The sequence below is a fragment of the Copadichromis virginalis genome, linkage group LG6 (assembly GCF_057382275.1).
Source record: "Copadichromis virginalis isolate Kocher_CV1m ecotype Utaka linkage group LG6, C_Virginalis_male_GT1.1, whole genome shotgun sequence".
NCBI classification, from domain to species: domain Eukaryota; kingdom Metazoa; phylum Chordata; class Actinopteri; order Cichliformes; family Cichlidae; genus Copadichromis; species Copadichromis virginalis.
The window spans coordinates 27,287,986-27,314,159 of NC_140623.1; the positions used below are offsets into that span (position 1 = coordinate 27,287,986).

Genomic DNA, 26,174 nt, shown 5'->3' on the forward strand with positions numbered 1-26,174 from the left:
AAAAAGTTGGTCTATGGAGGAACTGTACTCATCATCACTGCTCCTTTTGCATTTAACAGGTTCACAGGAGCATCTTGCCTACACAGTGACACCACTAAAGAATGCCACAGGATCAAATTTAGGGCAGTTGTGCTCACTGGACTCCAACATGAAGGCTGAGTAAAATCTTTACTGTGCATGGCTTGAGTGAGTTGAGGGGATGGGAATGTGTAGGGGTGACAGCGACAGGGCTGGAAACTGATGCATGACTGAGGGTGAGAGTGTACCGTGTGTGTGTGTGTGTGTGTGTGCGTATGAGTTTCATGGCTGTAATTAAGATATCTTGAGAATTAAAGACAAAATTAGAGGGGAAAGAAAAAAATACACTGATAACAGTCACTGGGATGAGAAAAGAGACGGAAAGTACGATATTTATTTATATAGATTTTCATATAAATAAATAAGAGTGACATGTTAATCTGTGAGAGCTGGAAGGAGGGAGGGGAGAAAGACTTGATAGGACAGGAAGAGGAGAAAGAGTTCAAACAAAAAGAGGAGAAGGTGCCCCGTTGCTCCATCCAGTGCCCCCTCTTGGTGTGCCTCTCCCATGGCCCGACTCTCGTACTGCACCTGTCTGGGTGGAACCAACCAAAGCCTCACCACTCTCTGCCGACACTCCTTTCTCCCACTCCCCCGGTATAGCACTAATTAGATAAGTTTGATTAGATTTCATCATTCATGTTTAGAGAGATGGGTTGTTGTTCTTGTTATACTGTGATTTTCATGTTTTTTGTTGTTCTCAATTTTTAATTGTTGTGAGATTTGTGTGAAGGTGGCAAGGGGATTGGGTGGGTAAAGTGGGGCATGATGTTTTTTGGAGTCCACGCCAACTGCCCTAATTTTGTTCCCTTAAAAAGAAAAAAAGAAAGAAAGGAAAAAGAAACAAAGAAAGGAGGGTGTGATATCAAATAAAGTAGAAAGCAAAAAACGAAATGAGAGAAGGGGGTAGATTGTATTGCTGCTGTCACAGACAGACATGCAAAGTCTGCATTGATCAAAGGCTTGCAGCTACAGAGGCAACGTGCACAGGGCCCTGCTCTGCTCTGCTCTTCCAAACTACAAAACACATGAAAAAGAAGGGAGAGAAACTACACTGCCTCTTGTGGTGCTAGCAGGAAACCCAACACCAGAGAAAGAAAAATAGAGAAAAAAGACTTCAGGATAGGGAAAAGTAGGAGGTTAAGGTGGTTTGCAAAGACATGAAGAGAGAAAAGGAGACTGAATTTCAGAGGAAGACAGAGAAAGCAATACAAAGGAACCTGACAAGGGATCTCTGGTTTGGCAAAGGCGTGGCTTCTGCCTTCTCAAAATCGGTTCTTGCTGGTTCTGTACAGCAGAGTATATTGGCAGTCAAAAAGATGATAGGAGAAACAGGACTGAAGCTCTCGGGGCTGCTGAGTGTTTGAGTAGATTCCATCTTACTATGTGGAAACTATACCAGTAGCCATTGTAGGAGCCCCAAACCTGTGCATTTCCAGGAGTTAAACCAGAAGCTTACACTGCACATGAATACTGGGACTTCTATGATGGTTACGTCTTTTCTAGCCTAAAAAACTTCATCTGGTATTGGGATACATAAAATTTGCTGCCAGGTAGGGGCTAACAAACCTATGAGGGCCTAAAATTGGTTCGGACTGGTTTCTAAAAAAAGGCTGTGGGGAATATGGGGTATTAATAGTGGTCTGTGGGGAGGAGTGGGAGTGGGGAGTGACTTACACGGAGATGCGGGTGAGCTGAGTCCGCCGTCAGTCGGCGTGCTGATGGTTTTAGAGTCGGGCATGGGGAGGGGCACAGGGCGAGCCACCGGGGGTGGCGGGGGCAGCAGGAAGGAGCCCGGCATTTTGCTCTGGCCACCTCCATTAGGCTGCAGATGGACCATACAGACAGGGTGAGCAGGACACACCCCGAGAATATACAGTATATAGGAAGCCAGACACACACGTACAACACAAAGTCACACAGACAGAGCCCCATTTAAATACTGGAGACTCATATACAGACAAAACCATACAGAATCCAAACAGACAGACTAAAACACACCCATACTTGCACACAGGGTTGAGGGAGACTCACATAGCTTTAAGACAAAACAAAAAAATATTGCCGTCTGGTCAAAAGTAGTGAAAAAAATAAGATGTGGAAAAGTGATGAACATCGTCACACACAGGGGGAGAAGAAAAACTGAGTTTTCCATGAGGGACAGTGAGGGATTGTTAAGGGAAGTCGTTGCGGCGCAAGAAGGAGAAAATCAGCAATGTGTACAAGATGTCTTGGTGCTTGCGTGCCTGTCCATCATGTAGTGCAGATGCAATAAAAAAAGATGTTACTGTTTCTTTAGAGTGTGAAGTAACGTGAACAAAGGATAATAGGTCATGAAAAAGGGCTTGAGGAAGTTAATATAAAAAGCCAAGTTTGCAGTAGAGGTTTACAGTAGTACCTTATTTAATGTGTCAGAATAGTTCAGAAATACCTCTGAAAGACCAGCTGTATGCTCTGTTTTGCTGATTGTATCTGTAGCTTTCAGCACAGTGAGTATGGGATTGTTATTGGGGAGCTCATCTGGGTATCACCCTTTACTAAAGTTTCACCTAATTAGACCCACGGCACTTTAAAAAGGCTCAGCTGTGTCCCCAAAAATCCCCCCTTCAGCTTCTGCAATGAGTTTCTTCTCCATCTACAGCTGCACACTAGCTCCCACAGCTTGGTGTGTTTCAGTAATCATCTTTTAAATCCTTCTGCAGTGTGACTTTTTTTTTTTTTAGCATTTTACTCTCATATACAAAAATGCTAAATAGATAACTACTTTTCAATTATCTATTATTATCTATTATATTATTATCTATTAACTATCTGCCACAACATTAAAACCACGGGCCTAGTACCGTCTACGTCCCACTCGTGCCAGCAAAATAGCAAATCCAGATCTAGACCTCAGAAACTGTTCTGTGTATTAAGGGAGCTGAAAGCTGTAAGTCCTGTAAGTTAAAAAGTGGAGCCTCCATGGATCAAACTAGTTTTTACATCCCACATAGACTGAATTGAGATCTGAGGAGTTTGGAGGTGAAGTCAGCACACTGAACTCTTTGTCATATTTGTCAAACCATTTCTGAACAATATTCATAGACGTCATCCACACGATCCAAGATGTCCCAGCAGACCGCCACACTGCCTCCACCAACTTGCCTTATTCCTGTCGTGCATTGTCAAGAGACTGACACACATCTGGCCACCTTCTTCCATGGTCTAGCTCTGAAGCTCACATATATCCCAACATTTATATACCAGGTCCATTGTAATCCAATAATAAATAATATTCAGTTCACCTTTCACCGGTTTACATATTGTGGCTCGTTGGTGTATATTACTCGGTCTCAACGGCACACATTATGCCAAGAAAATTATCGTGGCATACTGCGAAGGGGCATTTACCTCTAGAGAGAGTTTTGGAGAGTAAAGGAATGTCACAAAGGATGACAGTCAATAAATCACTACTGGAGCACAGATGTAGTCTTTAAATATCTACTTCTGGTTTCTTCCAAGGATACTCTCCAAACAAAATTAATCTTGATCTGTCTACAAATCTGGTCTCGCCAAAGCTTTCAGCCTTGCTTCTCTAAAGTAAACGTTTAACCCAGTGCATACCTACAATATGGCCGGCCACGCTACAAAGGCTTCTGTTCCTGACAGACCCCTCCCCATCTGAACATTTCAGACGGGCATAATCTTCCAATTCTGGGAGAAGGCATGGCATTATATTATATTGAGCCTGTGATGAAAATGTGCTCTGGCGTCTTCCCCCATAATTTCCTCCAGCTGAGTTTTTTCTGATTAAGCACATCTGGCCCCCTCCTCCTGTTGATTTGCCCTGCGACCATCCCTGGTGGAGCCGTTTCACTTCATAAAGATTGTTCTGTATGCAGGTTTTGGCTTACTGCACCTTCTGTGTATTTACTTGTTTGCACTACATCCTCTTCAGTAACTTCCATTAATAAATACACCAGTTTTAATAATATTTCATAGTAGTTTGTTTTCCAAACTAATGTAGCACACCATCCTTCAGGCACTGCTCCTCCTTTTGCAGGATCCATAGAAAACTTACCTGTGCGCTGGGCTGGCCTGTGCCGTCGGTGCAGACAAACTGCACAAACTCCTTAAGCGGGTCCTGGTGGTGATGGTAGCGTATGGTGGGGTGGGTGAAGTACGGGCTGGACTGCTGGATGATAGAGGAGGAAGGGAAGTGCAGGGCTGAGGCTGAGGCACGGGGACTCCCTGAGAAGAAAAGTAGATAGGAGAGAGGAAAGGAAAGGGGAGGAGGAAGAGAAACATAAAAAGAAGAGAGACCGAAAGTGGAAAACAAATGCAGTGAGCTTAAGGTCATTCTGTTGTATTTCTACACAAATACAGCACACTATGATAGAGAGTACATGAACATGCACACCTACGACACCTATGCTAACATGAACATGCATATATTTTAACTAAGCGCTAAGACAGCTGGCATCAATGTCCAAGTTGTCATTTAGGCCCCATTATTGTCCTAACGCAGAAAATAGCTGTGACACTCTTGTGGTTGACTGACTGAAGCTGTTTCTGCTTACAAATGACTGGCATTATCCCTGGCTATTGAGCAACATCTGGTCCCATTCATTTTATAAATCAGCCCACTAGATTTCTCTGTACCTCTGGTAAGCCTGGCATCACAACACATGCACACACACAGTTTCACAGCCACATAAACGCTAGTGTGTTACAGTATTTTCTGCCTTCTGCTCCCTCTTCATTTCTCTCTCTCACCCACACACACACACACACACACACACACTGCTCGGGTATGACAGAGTCACACTCACACACGGACACACACACTGGGTTTTTCCACTTTTGTTTTATTGCTTGTCAGTGATGTGTAATCAATCAGCAGCGTATCCTTGCTGTGCGGTTCTGCCCAGTAGTTTGAAGCTTGAGAGAGAATCTCCCCTCTGCTCCCAACCGACCACAAAACACCTCCCAGAGACATTAGTCAGCCAGCCAGCCAACCACACACACACACATTCACAATCTAGGCTCCACTGTCTGTCCTGTCTGCTGTGATTCTATGGCTTTGGCAATTTGGCACACCAAACTAAAGAGGCAAGCTGCTAGGTGAGGGGAGTCTGGCGTACAAGCATCTGTGATTATGTCTGTCACCTACTATCTCTTGTGGATACTGTACTCACAAAGTGAAGTTCAAAGTTTCCATGTTTGGTGAAACTGATGTTCAAGCCTTTTTGTGTCAGCACCGTGCCTGTGGGTTCTCTTTTGTGTGTGTGTGTTTCCATGTCAGTATGTGTAGTTTTGTAGTGTATGCATATGAATGGGTTGCCGTGTCTGGCGCAGCTTGCGTGTGTCTTTTTACATACAGTATATTGTTGTGTGTCTGTGTGTAATCGCTGCCACAATGGCCGACACTCCAGACTAATATAATCAGGCAACAGTTAATCTGGCAGCTCTCCATGTGAGTCTGGAGCCAAAAACAGGACGTAAACCATCTCGCTCGTACCCCTGAGCAGCCACACTCGCTAGACCTATACACCAAGAGTTAACAGCTTCAACCCATCCAAGGCAAACCATGGTTGATAACTGCTTTCCCCCCCATTCCTTTCTAGCCCCATCTCTCTTTTCATCCCCCTCTCCTTCCCTCCCTCCCGACATCCTCCAGTCTCTTTATAGAACCAAGGCCTCCGAGGGACATTCCATTTGGATGGCAGCCATTTTAGCACAGAGAGTCCTCCACAAGAGTGTAAATGTACACACACGCGCTTGTGTGCATCAGTGTGTACGTGCACAAACGCACCACGACACAATCTCTCTACGCCGCCTCATTACAGCCTCTCTATTACATGAAAACCTTTCGCCAACTGTCTAACACACAAACACACACAGACATACATACACGCAGTTTGGAGAGTGCATGAAGTTAGTTGAGAAACAAAGAAAGCTGAGCTAGTCCCTGACACCTCGTGCGCAAAACAGGAGGAAATTTTAGAAATCAATTCAAAATTCAATCTGGTGTTTTGGATTCTTTAGATGCTATGAGACTGCTCTGAGCAGATAAACAACTTGGCTTAATGCTGCCAGATCCAGTCAGGACTATATTATCTAAATATACTTTGGGCAAGTAAAATTCAATACGTTTCAACATGGAGGGCAATGAGTCCAAATGACCTTTACATGGCAGGTCTGGTTTGGCAGCGGACCAATCCATCCCTTTGAGAGACAAATGGAATGAGAGGGAGCGACAGGGAGAGGAGGACATATTTATTCTTTTGAAAAGTGAGACCAGTCTGCGGGGACTTGTTGGCAAACTTGAGATCCTGGAGACTTCGGGAATTCTCTGACTCGAGATGAACAAACCATGTCGGTTACCCTATAGGACTGAAAAGCTCTTACGAGGACAACTTCCCCTTAGCGCCTTTATTAAAACAAGACCTTGGAAACACTGGAGGTTACTTTGAGAATTTTACCCGCTACACTGTACACCTGTGCAACTACATGGGTTCAAACACTTTATCAGTTCCCTTGCTGGCTTCTAAGTTGTTATGAATCTCTTTAATCTGCATTTGCGCCTGAGAACTAACAAACATATCTTTTAAAGAACAAAAATACAACCTCAGTGTAAGTCTAAATGTAAAAAGAAGGAAAACCAAACAAAGAAGCACTGGCTGGCTCTAATGTGCACTATAGCAAAGGCAGCGTCACTACAGATACTGGTTCTTTGCTGTCTTTGGCTTTTTTAATAAATTCAAAAATATATATTTTCACTTTCACTTGATTGATTGCTCCATATGGTGGTAAGTTTACATATCCAGTCAAGGTCATTATTTCAGAGTGAACAGCTTTGTCAGTTTAAATGCAAGGCTTCTACAATCGTTACGACAAAATGCATGAAGCAGTAAGATGAGAGGCAAATCAGTCACAAATGCATGGATGCAGCACTGGTACCATGCGATGGTAATATTATAAACACAGGCACAAAGATGGTGGTAAAAATGGATGGATGGAGAGAGGCTGAAAGAGAGAGAGAGGAATTTATGCCAAGCCGTGATGATAGCAGTAACACTGAACAGGTGAAACTCTGCAGGCATATTGCTTCTCAGCAGTTGCAACTGTAAGACTGGAAAGTTTTGTTTGCTTTCTCAGCAAGTACGTTTTGGATTTTTATTTTCAGGCACATGATAGCTGAATTTATTTTGTCTCCGGACGAGTTTGGGGGGAGTAAATACTGCAATCTAGGATTTGACACTCCCTTTCCTTCTCTCTCTTTTTCAGATTTAAAGGGGGAGGGGAAAGGTTGAGTTGTTGGGGTCATGGCAGGGCTCTCACCTGGTCTCACTCCTGCCAGCACAGGCAGCGGGTGGTGTGTGAACGCCATGCGGGGAGACCTCGTCTGGGAAGTCAGGGCGTTGAAATCAAACTTCCCCGGCTTCTTAAGTGAACCAGGCGAGGACAGTCCTGGCGAAAAAAAATGGGATCAACAAAAAAAAAAAAAAAAAAAAAAAAAGTGGGGGTAAGAGGGAGGAAAAGAGAGAGGTTGTTTTAATCAACAAAATGTTGCTTATTTGACTGGCTACACTAAAAAAAAAATCAGTTTGATTCCTATTGAAGGGGACTTGAACAGTGACGACTTTCTTATTAGATTGTTAAATTTTCTCATTGGTTGATGGCAGTGCATTGTCGTCCCCCTGTCCTTTCTGGCTGTAGGCCATTGACTCGCTTGAATGAGTCTGTCAGAGGACTGCAACCACAAAACATAAAGATACTCAAAAGACCAGAAGATTTTTCCCTTTTTTTCCTAATCCTATTCTGTAATTATTAATTCAGAGACACACTTCAGGATTCCCAACTACCAGCTTTGGCCTGAGTAATATTTCATAACCTAAGTGCGTGTCTTCAAAGGAAAAAGGGAGAAAAATACCTAAACCCAAACTGAATCTGGGCTTTTTGTTTTAGTGCCAAAAAACATCTGTAGCTATAATAATCTCTTCTGTGCCAATGTATGTTTTTCTGTCTCATCTCTTTCTGTTTCTCTCTCTCTTTCAGGTGCCAACTGTAGCGTTTTTGTGTACGAGCACGGCCACCATACAGCCAGAGTCAGCTAGCTGTGGTCTGGCTTCAGCAAAGCTCACAGGCTGGCTGCACGAGAAGACAGCTTCATTCAGAAATAGCACACACTGTACAGTATGGACACGGCAGCTGCTGAGTGCGAAAGACAAGCAGACGGACAGAGAGGGGAGACAGAGGGAGAGGAGAGGGAGAACGAGAGAGGCGAGAAGAACGTGGGAGACATGAAAATATGTGAGGGAGCAAGGGAGCAAGAGAGCAAAGCGGAACCTGTGAAAAATGCAGAAGCGTCTTTTTCTTTATTGCATTGCTCTGACAACACGTATGAAATTGGAATGTCATAAGATGTTTAGTATGGTTATTATCTCTTGCGAGCACACACTCACACCCGTCTCAACACACTTGAAAGGCCGCCTTATTTAACTGCTGAAACAATAGACTAATTTCTTCTTCTCTAAGTTTTCTTCTAATCTTCCTAACAAGTGAGTGGTGCGACACTGTTCTCTTTTTAAACTTTTTTAGACTGTTGTTTTGTAGTCTATTTCTGTGGCCCCTCCGCATCAAACAAGGCATTAAATATGATTCCTCCTCAGTTCTCCAGCTGGAGACGTGTGAAAGTCTATGGGAGTGTGGGGGCGTGCAAAACCTTCCCTCCCTGTGTGAAAGAGTTAAGTCTCAAGCAGGTGGGAGTGAATATGTGTGAACCATTTATGTCTTTAGCAGACATATAACCCCCCACCCAAATGTAGCGGGAGTCTGGGGGCGTATTGTACTGTCAGACAGATTCCAAGCATGAAAACAACCCCGATCCCACTTCTGACACCAGCAGTTAGCAGTGATTGCTATGACACTGTCACACTGGTGGGAGAAAGGTGGAAATAAGAGCAGACTGCTGAGACTGAAAGACAGAAAGGCACCGGAGGGGAAAGCTAGGAAAAGCTGAGATTTAGAGGAAAGTGTAAAAACCAGAACCATGTGGATTATACAATTATATTTTCAGAGAAGCAATCTTGTAGGTTTTCATTTAAGAAGTAAAAAAATGAATCCAAATTATAGAAATGAAAGCCAGGATCCACAGAGAGGATCAGATGAAGACTGACATCTGTATATATAGGAAGTTATAGCAGTGTCGTAAACAGCAAGGGACTGGAAAGACAATATTTTATTACTTCAGAGGCTATGCAATGGTCTGATCTGGCACGTGTGCATGTGTGCGTGTGTGTGTGTGTGTGTGTGTGTGTGTGTGTGTGTGTGTGTGCCACAACTGCACTGTTTCCTCTTCTGGCAAGCCTTAGTATTTCACTGGCAACCAATCAAGCGTTCCCATGATGACCCTTCTGTCTCTTTGCACTAACAGGCCTGCCACCAGATGCGCCTCTGAAGAACACACAGACGCAAACACACACATATTCATGCACTCACACACAGTTGGAAAAGACAGGAGATAGTGATTTAAAGAAGTAAAGGAAAGTTGGGGAATTCTCCTCTCTCCAGTGATTTAAGACGCATATGTCCAAAACCAGCCGTATCCCTCCAAGGGCTTGTAACACTTAACTCAAAGAACCAAGCAAAGCTCCCACCACCACAAGTCTCTGGTGTCTTAGGAAAAATTTGCGATCATTTGGAACTAATATGAAATCGTGGTTGTTTCGATCGCTTCCACTAACCTCCCCCAACCCTCTATGCCCCTGTGGAGCAGATGTCTCCAGCATCCTCATGGATCCCAAGGCTACACATACATTGAAACACCATCTGGGACCAAGCTTCAGCTGTGCAAGTGTGTGTGCGTGCGCATGTGTGTCTAACTGATATCTGTATGTAGCTGTGTTTGTGTGATCTATTTGAATCTGTCTTCATACATCTCTGGGTGCCTTTGATTGTGTGGGCTCTGTTGGTTATAGTGGAAGTCAAGAAGAGTAAATGGTGCTATGGACAGGCTGCGAGGTGCACCTGTGGGGTTCCTTTGTTTGTTTGTGTGTGTGTGTGTGTGTGTGTGTGTGTGTGTGTGTGTGTGTGTGTGTGTGTGTGTGTGTGTGTGTGCGCCTGCTTGTTTGCATTCCCCCACCTGAACAGGAAATCCCAATGGCAGGTGGAATATTTTATTAAATAGACACAGACTACCAAATATCACACATTCTCCCCTTCGTGCTTCTTGTGCTAGCCACGATTTAAAATGATTACCAAATCCACAAAAAAAAGCCCGTCAATTACAAAAGCTTTTGGCTTTTCAATTTTTCGCCTGGATTTTGTAAATTAATTGGGGAAACGGTCCAGATTTGCATGCAACTCTACACACTTATTTGCCAAACTCATTAGGAAGTGTACACGGCTGTTTGCTGCACTGGATAGTAAGGGTGTCGCTATACACACACACACACATAGACACACAGAGGAAGTGAGAGCAAGTGAGAGAGGAAAAAGCTGGGAGGTAAGGCTCTGGTGCGCTAAGGCGTGCAGGAACCTCTGCTGTGGCTCTGATGAGCAGCCTCTTAATTACATTTACAGCTAAGTAGAGCAGGAGCAGGAGAGCAGACGCTGAGGCTCGAGTGAGAGTAGTCTGGGGCAAAACCTAACCAAGGCTCTTGGCTTCTCTAGTTCACACCGTGATAACCCCTGTCTCTCATTGGCTCTCACCATTTGAGTACCAAAGTCATCTTCTCTCCTCTCTTCTGTTTTGCACCACCCACTTTTCCTTTTACACTTGCCTAATTTCTGGTTCTCTTGCCGCCTTTTCTCCTCTGACATGTTTTCCCTCCCCAGGGCTATTCCTGCTGTACATTTTCAATTAGACAGAAGGGACGCAGGGAAGAAGGGCTGAAGGGAGAACTAGGGAGCAAGAGGAAGGGTTTTACACCTCTGATCCACAGAAGAGTCCTAATGAGGGATTTGAGGCAAGGGAGGGATGGAGCAACAGAGAGATGGAGGCAAGGCAGACACCTGAACACCTGCAGGGGTGGGGAGTATGATAAGCGCGTGTATTTAAATGTGTGAACGTCTGCATGTGAGGGGGGTTGTAAGTGTGCGAGTCCCAGTATGGGGTGGTCGTCTATGTACATTGCGCTTGTGTGTGGGTGTTTATGCATATGAGTGAGTCACTGTGCAAGTGTGTGAGTGCCAGAGTGGGTGCAGCCACTGAATATGCCTGCTGGTGTTGTCAGTGTAAGTCTGGTGAAATCTGGTGAAATCGGTTAGTTAAATGAAGCTATTGTGCACATTTCCAGCTCCATGTGTATTATCCTGGACTCTACTAGGGTGGCTTTGCATGATTTACAGTTCAAAATAATGCTTTTTTATCTTATACTCACCCTCATTTCATCCACTGACTAAAATAAAACAATTTAGCTCCCTACCACCTCCAATTAAGCCAAACCTCTTCCAACTGGCTTTGTCAGTTTAAATATGCTCAAAGCTGAGCATATTAGGGATATCTACTCTCACAAAAAATGAGCTAAGGGGAAGAAAAAAATTGTCTAAAACAGAACAGTTGGCTCTTTTGGCTCACATGGATTATTTGCACACAGACTGATCAAATTATATGGAACTTTTCCCATGTTTATTATGACCCTCCACCACAGTAACACTATATAAATATGACAGAAAACTGGATATTCCCTTACAGTCCTGGCACTTTACACCACAAAAAATGAAACTTTCATCAGCATCATTGACATCAGTTAGTAAACAGCTAAACACAAATGAAAGTTTTACACACTTTTAGCATGCTATAGTTGTCCTCCCCACATTTATGCAACACACAAACACACATAATGTGTGTCTATCTATCTATCTATCTATCTATCTATCTATCTATCTATCTATCTATCTATCTATCTATCTATCTATCTATCTATCTATCTATCTATCTATCTATATTTTATACACACACACACACACACACACACACTTATACATACACACAGAGGAATGACTGAGCTACATAAAAGCTGATAAATAGTAAATAAATATGAGTGTAATCAATGTTGTTCTAACCATGGTAAGGAAACTGCACGCCATCGTTTTCATGTTTTATCTTCCTCTCCTGCACACTCGCCAAATGGTGCTGCACTGAAAGTGAAGAAGGGTATTGTTAACAATGAGATAGGGGAAGAATAAGAGAAAAAAGAGGAGAAGATATATAGACAGGAGAGAGAGAGAGAGTTAAGTGTGAGCATTTGTGTATGATGGAGGTTGTGAATCACTTATAATTGACAACAGATCAGGTAAACTGTATGCATGATAGTGGCGTTAAGGTGAGGGTGAGAACATATGAATGCTTGAAGAAAAGTGACCAAGAAAGGGGTTCAGGTATTGAGGAGGTAGAATAAAGAGCAAAATGTCCGGAGCTAAATGACACAAGTATTACTACCAAAACAATGGAGACACTAAACTAAAATATTTGGTGCATTTAGCATTGTCATTTTTATTATTCATCTCTCTTTTATTAAGGCATGTATTTGCATTTCTGTCATATGCGAGACATGTGACTTTAAACATTTTCTGTTTCAAGGTTACATATTTTATATTCACGTGTTTGAGTATATGGTTTCACACCAAACTTTTAAATACAAACAGATCCTAGTCAAACACAGCCATTGTTTTCAATAATATATTAACTAAGCATGAGCAAATTAACTACTGTGTGTATCTGTAAGTAGAGTGATCAGACTGTGCCACAGAGCCTTAAGAAAGGTGAGTGGAGGTGTATGAGTGGTCTCCAGGGCTGAGTACATCACCACAGTGACAGCAACAGATTGCGGTAGGGAGAAGTGACAAAGTCAGATGGAGGGATCAGTTTGGACTTGGGGGTGCAAATCAGGCAGAAAGTGCAAAAGCTTCATGATGCTTCAAGGGATAGGTGTGGGGTGGGGTAGGAGGGTACCTGATTCCATGTCATTAGGCCACGCACTGGACTGGGAGGAGCTGGCAGCAGGCGAACGCCCAGGGTAGAAAACATCATCTGTGGGGCTCTCCAGCTCGCTATCATCTAAGGACTTCCGCTTAGTGGAGCTGCAGACACGAGAGGATATTTGGTGGTTGGAGTAAAAGTGGAAGGGATAAATGGAGAGAGTGAGAGCAGGTAGGATTTTTTTTAATAAAAATATATGATGGGAAGGACAACACCTAGCAGAAGTAAGAACTTTTCATATAAACAGACTTTTTTTTTTGCATTTTAGGGGAAACAAAATCACAAAGTCTTGGAGCAGACAAAGCACAATGAATGTCAAAACTGTGAATGGAAAAGGAAGAAAGAGAAGGCAAAGTCAGAAAGTAGAGGCAGTCACACACGACTTTCTGAAAGTGTTTGTGCGTGCTTTCCTGTGCATGTGTCTCGCCAAGTTGTATCTTTTATATTTTTTAGATTAAGCTCAGGTTTATAACTACCTCCTTGGAAGGTTTGCGTACAACTCCACCTCAGACCTAAAGTGACAGCAGATGACAGAGGTAAGAAGATAGAAAGAAAAGGTTAAGAAAGACCCAGAGAGTAAAAAGCAGAAAGAGACATCACACATTCATAAAGACAAGAGCAGCTAGCTGAGAGACATACACATATATAAAGAGAATCCAAGACTGGGACTGGACTCGTAGTGCATAGCTGCACACCACTCATAACAAGAAACTTCAATGAGATGGTGTACTGTAGCCATCTTTGTGATAACAAGCAATATACGGTTGGTAAATATTACAGTACTGTGATTTCACACTTCCCTCAAGTTTGCCCTTGGCATCACTAACCAAGGCAGAACTGCTAAAGCCACATGGTGGTTTCACCCACTAGACGGTCTACTTATGGTAGACAGCCGTACCTCTCCATGATGTTTCCTGTGCAACGTATACTGTACGTCTGCACAACCTTCACTACTCATGTCTGTGGGGAGTATTTACCTGGTAGAAGGAGGGGAGGTGAGAGAGCGCCGCCCCAGAGCCACCTGGTTAATGTTGTAGTAACTGGGGCTGCTGTCCAGGTCAGCCAGTGAGAAGTTAGGACCCGACGCTGTGGCTACGGGAGCTGACAAGGAGACAAATATAAAGGGAATGTGGGGAGAAAAGAAAAGGGAAGCGAGAAATATGCCAGCATGAGATAAGAGGATATGCTCAAAATGCTATGCTGCATTGTTGCAGTAGATTTTTTTTCAATGAGGAAACAAATGCATTGTATTGTAATTACTCATGTGCAGGCATTTTGCCTGTGTCGTGATCTGGTTTTTCTACTTACTCTGAGACACTCTGACCAGCTCTGCCACATTCCACACTCCTGAGGTGACAAAACAGTCCTGGAAACTCAGGTGGCCTGTACAGACGAGGAAATAATCAAGCTTTTACAAATACACGCAAAAGCTTTGGGAAAACCCACCTCCCCACACAAAAACACAAAAAATGTTAAACTGAAACTCAGGAGACTCCATCTCTAACTCTGTTTGCTGAGCAACATCTATGGGAATACGCAATTGAATTACACTGTATGGACTAAAGTATGGGCCCACACCATCGGGGAAAACACCCGAATTCATAGATTAAAGTGTGTAATTTATGAATTCGGGTGTTTTCATTCCCAGCATCTCAGATGTTTAAAATAAAGCACATAGAAATGAAGAACAACGCAATAAAGCACAAAGAACAGGTCATCCTTAGGAGCTCACTGAATATAATCCTGGTACTGTAATAGGATGCTGCTGTTTCAACAGGTCAGTTTGTAAAACGTCCCTCCTGTTAAGTCTGCAATTTCATGTTTATACCTAACATTCAAACTATTCTGCTGCATCAGGACCCTGAAAACGCTGCTGAGCCAGGTAAAAGTTTGAAAACTGTGGTTTTTAGTTTGGAAATTGATTTTGGGAACCTGTGATGTCACGGATTCAATACACCTGTGTTCGATGCCTGATTAGCCTGATGACTTTTCATGTTACAGCCACATGACCAGTTTCTGCAAATCATCCTTGAGTACCAATGGCGAATTCCTCTAAAATCATTCGGCAGCTGGTAGCAGCTTTTGTGCAGTTGAATTCTGCCTTTTATCATGCTACTCATCGTCAGTGTATGTGAACAGTCATGTCTTATGCATTTTCAAGTGTTCGGTTTTAAAGCAAAACTAATTAGTGTGGATGAAGCTTGATGAGCTCGGTGAAATTAATTTAACGCTAATTTAAGAGGGTTTGAACATAGGCACGTGCTTGTGCATATACCCACCATTGGGTGGTGGCTTGATGTCTGTGTCCCCTTGTTGGCTGGAGCTGTCTGATTGTCCAGATTCTGCAAAAAGGATAGAGACAGACTAATGGTTATTATCTGATTTGCATGCTTAAGAAACTAATAAAAACATACTGGTAAGCGTGCAACATCTCAATGAGTCATAGCTGTGTGTTCATGTTGCCAAGAATGTGATATTTCAGGTGTGAGAGGGAATAAGAGGGACTTACAGTATGTGCTGCGGTATGGTATACATCTTGCGAATGTATGTGCGTGTGAATTCGCACATTTTTGTGTGACAGTGTTGTATCTAAGACTGTTCTCTCCTGTTTCCCTCTGTCCCTCCAGACTTAAGGTGCGATGATTTACACTGTGCTGCTATGCCATTTAGTATCTAACCACGCAATCATATCCCTCTCCCTAATCCTATTTAATACTTTCTTGCTGGTAGGGATTTAGTCTGCGTAAACAGAACACCTTACACACATAACCACACATAACACTCACTCTCAATCTGTTTCTTCCTGTAATTTTTGCTTCATACTTTAATACATGTTGTAATCCTTACAAGAACAAACACATAAATACACACATGCAGATCGAGAGATAACATTGACCAGGCCAGCCTGCTCGTCCAGAGGGATTTGACGCAGAGTATAAAATTGTATAAAATTGAGGCAACGCTCGTCCCTTTGAAATAAAATAATAACAAAGAAAACACAAGCGCATAAAACGCAAACCTAACATGTGTGCAGCTGTGCACACCTGTTATGACTGGTCTACTGAGGCTTCATTCACATGATAGTTGGAGTAAAAGTGCAAGTCACAAAGAAAAACACATGGGTGTTTGAGACCGGTGGCTGAGACCAAGTTCACTTCCTGGACTGGTGTGATGTGGGATACTCATGCCATTGGCCGTCCATTCAGGCCTAGCTAGGCTTTTGCTAGCTAGTAAGCTAGCTAAAGGAGGTGTTTGTCTGCAGGCTGTAGGTGATAACAGAGCACACAGACTCCTGCCAGCAGCACTTGCCTTGCAGCCACACTAAGCCACAGATTACTGAGCAGAAACAATAACAGACCTGTCTCGCTGCCTACGAAGCAGTGCTTATCCACCGAGAGAGGGGCGAGACAGACAAGAGCGAGAATGAAAGAAAGAAAGAAAGAAAGAAAGAGCACAGAAATGAAAGAGAGCTTCTTTTTCCCCTCTCTTTTCATGCAGAATGTCTCGCTCTTCTGTGTCTCTCACTGGCTGGGTGTAATCCTGGCAGCCATCTTAGAGCTTGGCAGCCATCTTAGCATTGGCGGTAGTGCCACATTCCAGCTAACTGACGGCACTCACTCCAAACATACGAGGCTGCGCCCCCGCCACGCATGCACACAGACACATTCAGACACACACACACACACACACGTACACACACGTGAACAAACACTGAGGTACACACGCAGAGTAAACATATATGGTGGCCAATGAAAGCTGTGGAGAAAACAGCCTCACTTCAATGGACTTTTTAACCGTTGTGTAGTATTTCACCGGAGGGCTCTACATTAATGTAAACACTATTTCTCACACTATGCATATGGCGCTTAGATGCAATGGACCGTTACTGTATGAACAATACGCTTTACAGATATCTCACAATCTAATACAGAAAGCATGGCTGCCGCCACGAAGCTGCACAAATTCACGTGTGAGGCATGAATTTTGAAAAACTGTAAAATGTCCGTAGCCTCTTTCCTACACCAACATTTCCTTTGGTGGATTTGCTTCAAGAAATCATATTGGCGCATACAACTTATTATCATGTTTTGTGTGATTATGCATGTCAGTAGACATGCATAATCACACAAAACAGTTCTGTTTATACAGTGTTTAAACACAGTTCTGTGTTTATATTTGCTGCCACGGTTGATTATTTACAGTAACAAGTGTGGCACCTGATGCTCAGTTCTGTTTGTTTAGGATATTAAGAAAGTTACTAATTGAAGGATTATTCTGTAGCCAGTCTGCTCCTGCCACCTGACAGATGTTACAAATAATTGCGGCATATTTAAACAAATATAACAAGTTCAGCCCATCCTGCAATACCGCAGTGACAGCAGGAAGCTCTTATCACCTGAATTTGGCTTTACCTAACAACGATAATACCATATTCTGGTTTAAAATTATATTCTGCAAATCTTATTGGGTAATGGAGAACAACTGATTTTCAGTATGGACATATCACATTCTGGAAAGATCCTGCACTTGGAAACTCTGCCCATCTGTCTTAAATTGCCTATTGTTGGCCTGTCATGACCTGAACATGTTCTGCTCTTGTCAAGGTGTGAAAGCTAAGGCTCATGGTATCGATAAGAGCTGACAGGCACATATGAGTAGCAGCAGGAAAACTGATAGCTGTTCTCAACATCACCCTGAGGTTTTGACTGCCTTTGGGCACACCAACTCTCACAGTATATGAGACCGATTGATACAGAGACTCCTATTATCGCTCTGATTTTTCATCTTATTTATGTATTCTTTTTTATTCTAAGCAAAGAACTTTTGATAATACTATTTTCCCACCTACAGAGTTTATTCAGCTCTTGAAAATCTTTTTCTGCAAACTGCACAATATGATAACCTACATAGATACTGAAGCTATCAACAGCTGTGGCTCTATTGCTCTGAGCTCAGGCTCTTTAGCCTACTAAGACTGTGCTTACAACACATCGCAACATCACTCATTGGAAATAGGTGCCACTGTTGAGTTCAACAGTGCATCATAAAGCTGTAGAGATGAGTGAGGAGGACAGGGCGAGAGGGAGGTAAGACAGAGGTCTGGTTATCACTGCTGTGCATGCTGCAGCCTACGACAGCAGCCACAACCCCCCACTCTACACTCAACACCCTCCATCCACGCATCCAGCCCCTTATCTTCTCACCGCAGCCCCCTAAAGCCCTCCCTTCAGCAACCCCAATCAGAGTCCTGCAGCCACTCCCTCCCTCAGATGCCCCTCTGCGTCCTCCACCAGCAACCCATCTCTGACTTCAAACCTTTCAGCCTACTCCGCAGCCGCTTGAACCCAGTGAATTAAAAAGACGACATACAAAGAAAAACAGTGTATGCATTGTGTCCTGATGGTGCACATGAGAAGCCCACGCAAACTCTACTCTGATAACAGTGTATGAATATACAAATATATACAGTTATTCATGACGGACTTTATGTGATTCAGCCCATCCATCACTGTTGATGTAACCATTTAGGTAAGTGAGTATCACAGTGATTAACTAAAACTTAGCTAAACATTGGCTTTGCACTAAAATTTTCCCCTGGATTTCACTTTTATGTGCAACATCCTGGAAGTAAAGAGTAAATTGGGATGTCGTAAGTCCCTAAAAATGAGAGCTGGTTATCAACAAACTTGACTTTGCACAACTAAATGCTGGTGTACGCTCAAAGTAAATGAGTGCTAATTATTTGTTTGGATTTTTAATCATTAGTTTATAATCATTTTAAATAATAATTTTTTTAATTTTAAATAAATAAATAGTGTAGTGAGTTTTAGCTGAGCATCTGCTTTCTCTCTGTGCTGGTTCTTTATACTGTCTGATTGCTGATTGCAGACTTTTCTCTCTTACAACTCCGCTACAATCCACACAACCCAACTCATCATGGCTTTGACATACAGCACCATGCATCTGACTGTGGCTGTGCTCTCTAGGTTGCAATCCTTCTTACCATCTCTCTGACACCCAGCACTAATTCCTGTGGCTTTCCTCCTAATTTTCATGAGGTCAAGTGGAGGATTCTCCTTCTCCTCATTTTTTTAAAAAACATATGATATCCTCATTAGTTATAATAATTCCTAAGCTATTAAATTTTCTTCACTAATCACTCTTTCCCCAATATTACCTCCTGCGCTGTTAATCTCCAAGGTCACAAATGGATCTATTAAAGAATCCTCCCCAACAAACAACTAATCAATCCAACATCTGTTCCACAGATGTGGATAAAGGTTTTAGCTCAGTGGCTTTTTCAACTGTTTTGGTCATCGGAAGACGCTAAAGCTGTGTGTACTCAAGTGAGGACTAACTCCGTTACAAATTTCATCACCTGAAAGAACTCTGGGTCAGTAACAAACTGAAAGTGCTCAAAGGTGTAAAAACTGAGGCACCAATGCAATTAAACCAAAGAGAAAAAGGCTTAATCTGTTACAATTTATTGTCTATAAAATGAACCATGTTACCTTGACCTCAAGCACATTTGTACATTTGATTAAATTCTGACCAACACTGTAGGAGGAGTAGCGACTGTGGATTGTGGCCAGATGCCTTGCTACGGCATAAGCTCATCAGTCCTTTGGACGGATAAACTAACTAGACCTCTGTGATTTGAGGAAAATCTGAAACGTGTCAGGACATTGCTCAAGATGATTATTTCGCTTGGAACATTTAAATCAATACTCAATAATCCATATTACAATTCCTATATTTTTTTCTTTTTAATTGATATACTCTTGACATAGACATAAAACAGTGAGAGACCGCAAATCTTCATATCGTCTCCTGACAATGAAAATACATCTTGCTGGTCATTGCTGATCAAAAATGAAAGAAGTAACAAGTGGGCTCTGCAGTGGCACATCGCTGTTTGACAGATTCATAAACACTGCTTGTCATTTGTGAGTATGTGCGGTACAACCACGCACACTGCCAACATCAACATGAAAACCAACAAGTGAGCTAATGTACTCTGTAGCCACATCAAACCAGCATGTGTCCATATGTGTGAGCATGCATGTGTGTAACTACCAGTATGTGTTGAGATTCCCCTCCTTGTTGGAACAAATGTCAACTCCACCACTCCCCCTCCGTCTCCTCCTCCCCCTCAGCTCTCCTCTCCTCTCCTCCCCAAAACACAGGATAACGCGGTACAGCCTCCCAATTGGGTTTCGCTTAAGAGGTTTATCGGTATGTTGCTAAACATTCTGACCTTTTTTTAATCCTTAATGCGCTTAAAATGTTCCAAACCCTCCTAATCCCCCCGGCTATCCCACACAGATGTTCACTCAGCTCTTTTATTGGATGTTATTTTATTATTTTTTTTACCCTTTTTATTTTAATATATATATATTTCTGTTTCATTTTTTAATTATTTAAGTCTGTGTCATACGAGGGAACATTTCTGTTTCTGTGTTAATAAGTCTTCATCACTTCTGCTATTTAGTGTATACATCTCTGTATGTGAGCAAAAACGCTTTTGTCCTAAAAGTCTTAACCAGATCCCCATGTGCTGAAACCAAAGTGTGAATGTGACCTTTACAAATCTTTACTCTTAGAGGAAAATCTTATAAGTTGCTTAGAAGCCAAACTTTGAATCAATAAGAGTCATAAGAGAACGAAAATGTCAGCGGAAACTGACAAATCTATGGTGTAATTAGCTGCTATATATGCTCACTGTTCGTCTGGCATATACAAAATGTATTACAAATCTGCACACGCACAACTGTTTATGTGAATGCACAAATAAATGTATGTATCTATATATGTATACATGTGTGTCTGTGTGTATTTGTGTTTGTGTCCCTGTATCACCGTGCCACTGTGCCAGGCAGGCTGTGAGGCGGGTTGGGAGAGTAGGGCTCTGTGTGTGCATGTGTGTGTGTATGTGTGCGCGTGTGTGTGTGTGGAGCAGGTGTGCCTGGCCGCCCTGCGCAGCTTGCTGCCCATCTGTGCTCCCGTCTGTGTGCCGCCTGCGCCCACGCTCTGCCAGCAGCACCGCACCATGGCAAGAAGACCCAGGAGAGAGAGATGCTGAGAGACGAAGGGAAGGATTGAAAAAAAGAGAGAAGGAGCGAGCGGGGAGGAGGAGGGAAGAGGAGTGAGGGGGAAGAGCAGTGGGAGGAGCAGAGAGGAGGGATTACAAGGCTTGGGGGTATGGAGGATGGGAAGAGAAGCGAAAGAAAAGTGGGAGAGGGAAAGGGAGCGGGTTATGGTCTAGAGAGGATGCATGAAGTCGCAGGCAACGAGTGGAGAGGGTGATAGTCAAAGTGGAGGTTTGGAGGGTATTTGGCTGGCTGGATGCCCACACATACCCCACTCCTTATTTATTCTCCTCTGTTCCTCATTCCCCCACTTATCCTTGTTCTCATCCTACCATCACCTTTTCTCTCCACCAGTGCAATTTCTTGTATACTGCAAAGTTTCTCCATCACTGGGTTTCCAGAGACATGTTTTTTCCAAAAATGTTGACTTTATAAACTTGCAAGATTATTCCCAGGCTGCCACAATATATGTTATGCTAATCCTTAGGTTTTAGGCCTATAACTTACTTAGGAAATTCTGACTGTAAGAGAAAAAGCCAACACACACTTCGGTAATGTGTGCTGTTAAATAGGAAATATAAGTAGTAAAAATCTTTATTTATGGGTTTAAACATGAATAGTTAGTTTCCTGTAGATGTGTAAAGTCATTCACTTGTGGCATTAAAGTAAGCCACAGTGCTTGATCAAAGTTTTAAGATTTTTAACCCATATTGCCCCGCTCTACAAGTTTACTGTATTGAGCTGAAAATGAGTCACAGACTTAGCATCTACACACACGTCGTGGCATGCTTCCTTAAATCAGAGCCTGTGAAACAATGCATTCTGTTAATCTTGCCAGTATGGGAAGCGTGTCAGATTACTCTAAGTCACCGATTCCCCCCCCCAAAAAAATAAAATAAAGAAGAAGAATGCAGATAAAGTGAAAAATAACAAAACACAGGGGATTTTTTTCCCCCACAGAGGTCTTTATAATACTGTATTTACTATGCAGATGTGAGAATATTTTTGCCACAGTCTGGTGTTTATTTTAACACACAAACATTAACCTTTTTTTTTTTTTATTACTGCCCCGTCTGAATTTATGTAAATGTTTACGGAGCGCTCAGTGGTGAAACCATTTATATCTTTGTATTTGTACTATTCACAAGTGTGGTTTTCCTTGTTTAATGCTAAAGAAACAGAAGTGTATCCAAAGGCAGACAGCAAAATACAACCTCAAGTTGGAAAGAGCAACAGTATGGAAAATGTAAATAAATACAGCAGGAGTTTCTAAATTTACTTTGACTTGTACAGTATGTCATTCCAAACAGTTTGAAGACAAGATATATAATGTTTGTCAGGACACCTTTAGTTTATTTGTAAGAACAAATTAATGCCTGCTTTTTAGGCCTCAAATGCATTCCAAAAAAGTCTGCATGGTGGAAAGTTATGAGACAGGGGTAAAAAGCCATGAGGTAAAAAATAAATAAGTGATGATGTGATGGCGTTAATATCAGCTGGCGGGTGGAATCATGATTTGGGATGAAGGGATGAAGATCAGTGTAAAAGAGAACCACTGACAATTTTAACAACGATGTTGCTCAAAGAAAAATGGTTAAGGATCTGGAGATGTGACCCTCTAAGTTGCATAACAATTAAAAAATTGAAGGAAAATTTAGAGATGTCTGTGTGTAGAAGGCGAGAGCACAAATCTATGCTGAATACTACTGATGTTCATAGCATCAAGAATGCCATTTATATAAGTGATAAACCATTTGGGCTCCAGTCACATTAGATGAAGACTGAGTCTAAGCTCTTTACTTCATGAAACAACATTAACAACCTCAGTTTCAACAAAAAGTTAAAACAAAATTCAACAAGGTTTCTCAGAGACATCTTTTGCAGTGGCACTGCTGGGAATTGTTGTTTAAAAGATAAAACTAAGAAAGTTTATTTTTCTCTATGATCAGGAGGGCTTCTAGCTGCTTTTCTGGTACTGTGGAGATTGGTTTGGTCATGAGAGACTACACTTAATCATTTTGTATCTTCAGCCCCTAAAAGCCTGTACTATGGAAAGGAATTGCAAAGTTACAAAGTGTTTGAAGGATTTCAGTTAAAGTATGTCCCCATTTTTAAACCTAGCACAGTTCTTGTGATGAAACAGGTAACGTGCTGTTACACTATCGGCAGTACAACACAGGTCAATGATAATTTACAAAACACTGCAATATGCTTTGATTTTGTTACACCAAGTTTTTGTACTTTGGAGTTGTGAGATCAAATCTGAATCCTTTATGAACTCTCTGCAAGACACAACAAAAGCTCTCAGCACATTCTGCATGTTTATAGTTTCATTTAGTAATCGAGGCAATAAAAGGTTTTGTGAGGCAGGAATGCTTCTAAGTATCCCATTTGGTTACAGTGATCATTGCTATGCAATGCGGTCACAGAAGCCTCCGACAGCACTCTGATTCATAATTAATATGGACAGTCGAGTGTAAATGAGATTCTGTGCTTTGGAGTCATGCTGACGAGACTTGCCTTTGGACAGACACTCAAAGTCCTGAAGGAGCGCTAGGGCTCAAGGAGCAAGAGTCCTACTTAAGCTGACACAAGAAGGCACAGAGCCTAACACACATACACAAGCGAGCACACACTGGTACAAACGTACTCTGTGAATGTATTAAAAATAATGTGGAAAAAGTGTATCGACACTGAATTAATGTGTTCAGCTTGCGTGTATCTACGCGTGAAGTTGTGTTATCTTTATATCAGCATGAAGACCTTGCATTATGTACATTTAAGCTGCTTCATTAACAGCAGCTCAAGAGAAATGCATGTGTGAGTGTATCTGTGGCTGAGGCTGGGGGCCCCCAGCACGGTTCACGACCTAGCCTAACAGAGTGTGAACGTCCCCCTGCCGAGCTGATACTGATATAACTGTCCTGTAAGTGGTGTTGACACCAGCATTATTACCCTGTCAACCTTCATCTCTACTCAGCTTAAAGGAGTCAACCGGGTGGGGGCCCAAACGTGTTAAGGACCAGTGTCTCTGCAATGCCCTGGTCCAGCCCAAATAAATACAGCTGCACAAAGGCCGGAAAGGGAAAAAGAAGGGGAACATGTGGGAGGGAGAAGGAGGGAGGAAGAGGCGGTACACTTATTCTCACTATTCTCACTACCTACGTGGCTTTCACAAGACACAAACATCTAAATCACACACACACACACACACACACACACACACACACACACACTGAATAAATGGCTGCAGTGGTTTGCTATCGCCACCAGGTGGCATTTTCCTGGCACACGTAAACCATGGTGAAATGCAAATAAAGCAACAAGGCCTTGGGCCAGGCGTCTCAGTTAGCTCAGACTTCACTCTCTAGACTGCAGAGAAGCAGGCCAGGAATGGAGAAAATGGAGACAAAGAGATGAAAAGGGAGAGAGAGAGATGTGATGTGAATAAAATCAAAGAGAAATATGGAGCCGTGAATATTATTGAGATGTGAGTAGGAGCTTATCCCTTCTGCATTTTGCCCTTAGATAGCAAGACCCTTACATAGTATGCGTACTATCATGTTCAAAGAAAGTGTTTCAAATCAAAATGCCTTACACTCTGCAACATCAGGAGCTGAGCACTGCTCAACAAAGAGACAGAGACAGACAGACACAGAGAGAGGGGAAATACAGAGACACAGATATGCGAGCCAAGGGAATATAGATTTGCAGGGGAAAGAACATGATTTGAAAATGGAAAGAAGAATAACTAAATGAAACTGTGGCAGAATGCATGTTTGCAGCTGAAGAAACCAGCACAAGAATCATAAAACTTTGCAAAGCAAAATCAGGAAGAAATTAAAAGGCAGTTTAGAAAAGGAAGTATGAGTATGAGAAGCATCTCAGTTTTCAGCTTTGTAAAAGGAAAGCTGGAAATGTTGCAGAGAAAGTACAGTACTAAGCTGAGTATGGAACTGAAGAGCAAGGGAAGGCCATGTGTTGAGACTTGGATTTCTCCTCCCCCGGTCCCTTTTCCTGCTGCCCTAGATACACACTGTGGGTCTTTGTGCTGAGGGTGTTACACACACTTCCTGTCTGGCCAGCAGAGGGGTGCTTTAAGGTAAGTCTCTCCCCCATGTAGCACTGGCTGTCCTTCCATTTATTCCTTTCTCTTTCTATATTAGACTAATGTTAGTCTAATATAGTCAATATATCTTTATACGTATTCACCTACCTGGTTCCAATGCATCAGTCAAACACTTTTAAACAACACAGACCACTCGCTTTCTGCCCACACATCCTTGCCTGTTTACCAGCACATGTCTTAAGTATTATTGTTTTTATTCTTTCTCTCACTTTTATGCCTGAAACTCTTTCCAGTTCGTTACAAGACACATAAAAGAAGGTGATTTACACTGATAGAACGTTGGTGCACTTGCGCAGCCAAGGACACTTCGATAAGAGTGAGAAAACATCCTCAACACACACACACACACACACACACACATACACATGCACACAAATCCACAAAGTGATACTGAGCAAGGTTGCCAACTCCTCCAAAAGCACCACTGAGATAACAGTGATAACAAACATTCTTCCAGCAGCCAAGTCTTTTTCTCTCGGGGAACACTTCAATGAAAATTCAGAGCAAATGTGCCACTTTATGAACATAACAATACGTCAATAAGTCTGCTGGGTGAATACGCTGCACTGGAAAGCAAGAGACCCAATTACAGAGAAACTCTTAAGTTGTTTGCTCCTGAGAAATGGAATGATGAAAGAAAAGACAGAATACATCCATTTGAATGCATCTGAAAATTATTATTGTTCTATTGGGAATACATAAAACTCATAATCAAAATAATTTTCTACTGAAAAAAAAGTTCTCTCTATAATAACATCTAAGTGATCTAAGTCATATATCTGGAAAAAAAATCCAAGTGTATAATTTCAATAAATATAAACACATAAAAATAACATTAACTTTTGCATGAAGTAAATATTGGACACTGCCCCCTGCTTGGTTGCATTCATACAGTGCACCATTCAATGGG

General features: G+C 42.3%; 1 protein-coding gene across 12 annotated transcripts in view; it reads right to left on the reverse strand.

The window, feature by feature from the left end:
- LOC146707960 (nuclear factor 1 X-type-like) overlaps positions 1-26,174 on the reverse strand; it is a 110,187-nt gene that overhangs the window by 8,284 nt on the left and 75,729 nt on the right. For 4 of the 12 annotated variants that reach the window (XM_085459597.1, XM_085459599.1, XM_085459601.1 and 1 more), the window contains 9 exons: positions 15,325-15,387; positions 14,354-14,428; positions 14,023-14,146; positions 13,522-13,557; positions 13,019-13,146; positions 12,130-12,204; positions 7,402-7,530; positions 4,139-4,308; positions 1,756-1,903 (listed from right to left, as the gene is read on the reverse strand). In XM_085459597.1, coding sequence (XP_085315723.1) covers positions 1,756-1,903; positions 4,139-4,308; positions 7,402-7,530; positions 12,130-12,204; positions 13,019-13,146; positions 13,522-13,557; positions 14,023-14,146; positions 14,354-14,428; positions 15,325-15,387 — 948 coding nt within the window. The remainder of the gene's footprint in view (positions 1-1,755; positions 1,904-4,138; positions 4,309-7,401; positions 7,531-12,129; positions 12,205-13,018; positions 13,147-13,521; positions 13,558-14,022; positions 14,147-14,353; positions 14,429-15,324; positions 15,388-26,174) is intronic. The other 8 variants (XM_085459604.1, XM_085459596.1, XM_085459600.1 and 5 more) reach the window with 7 other exon arrangements.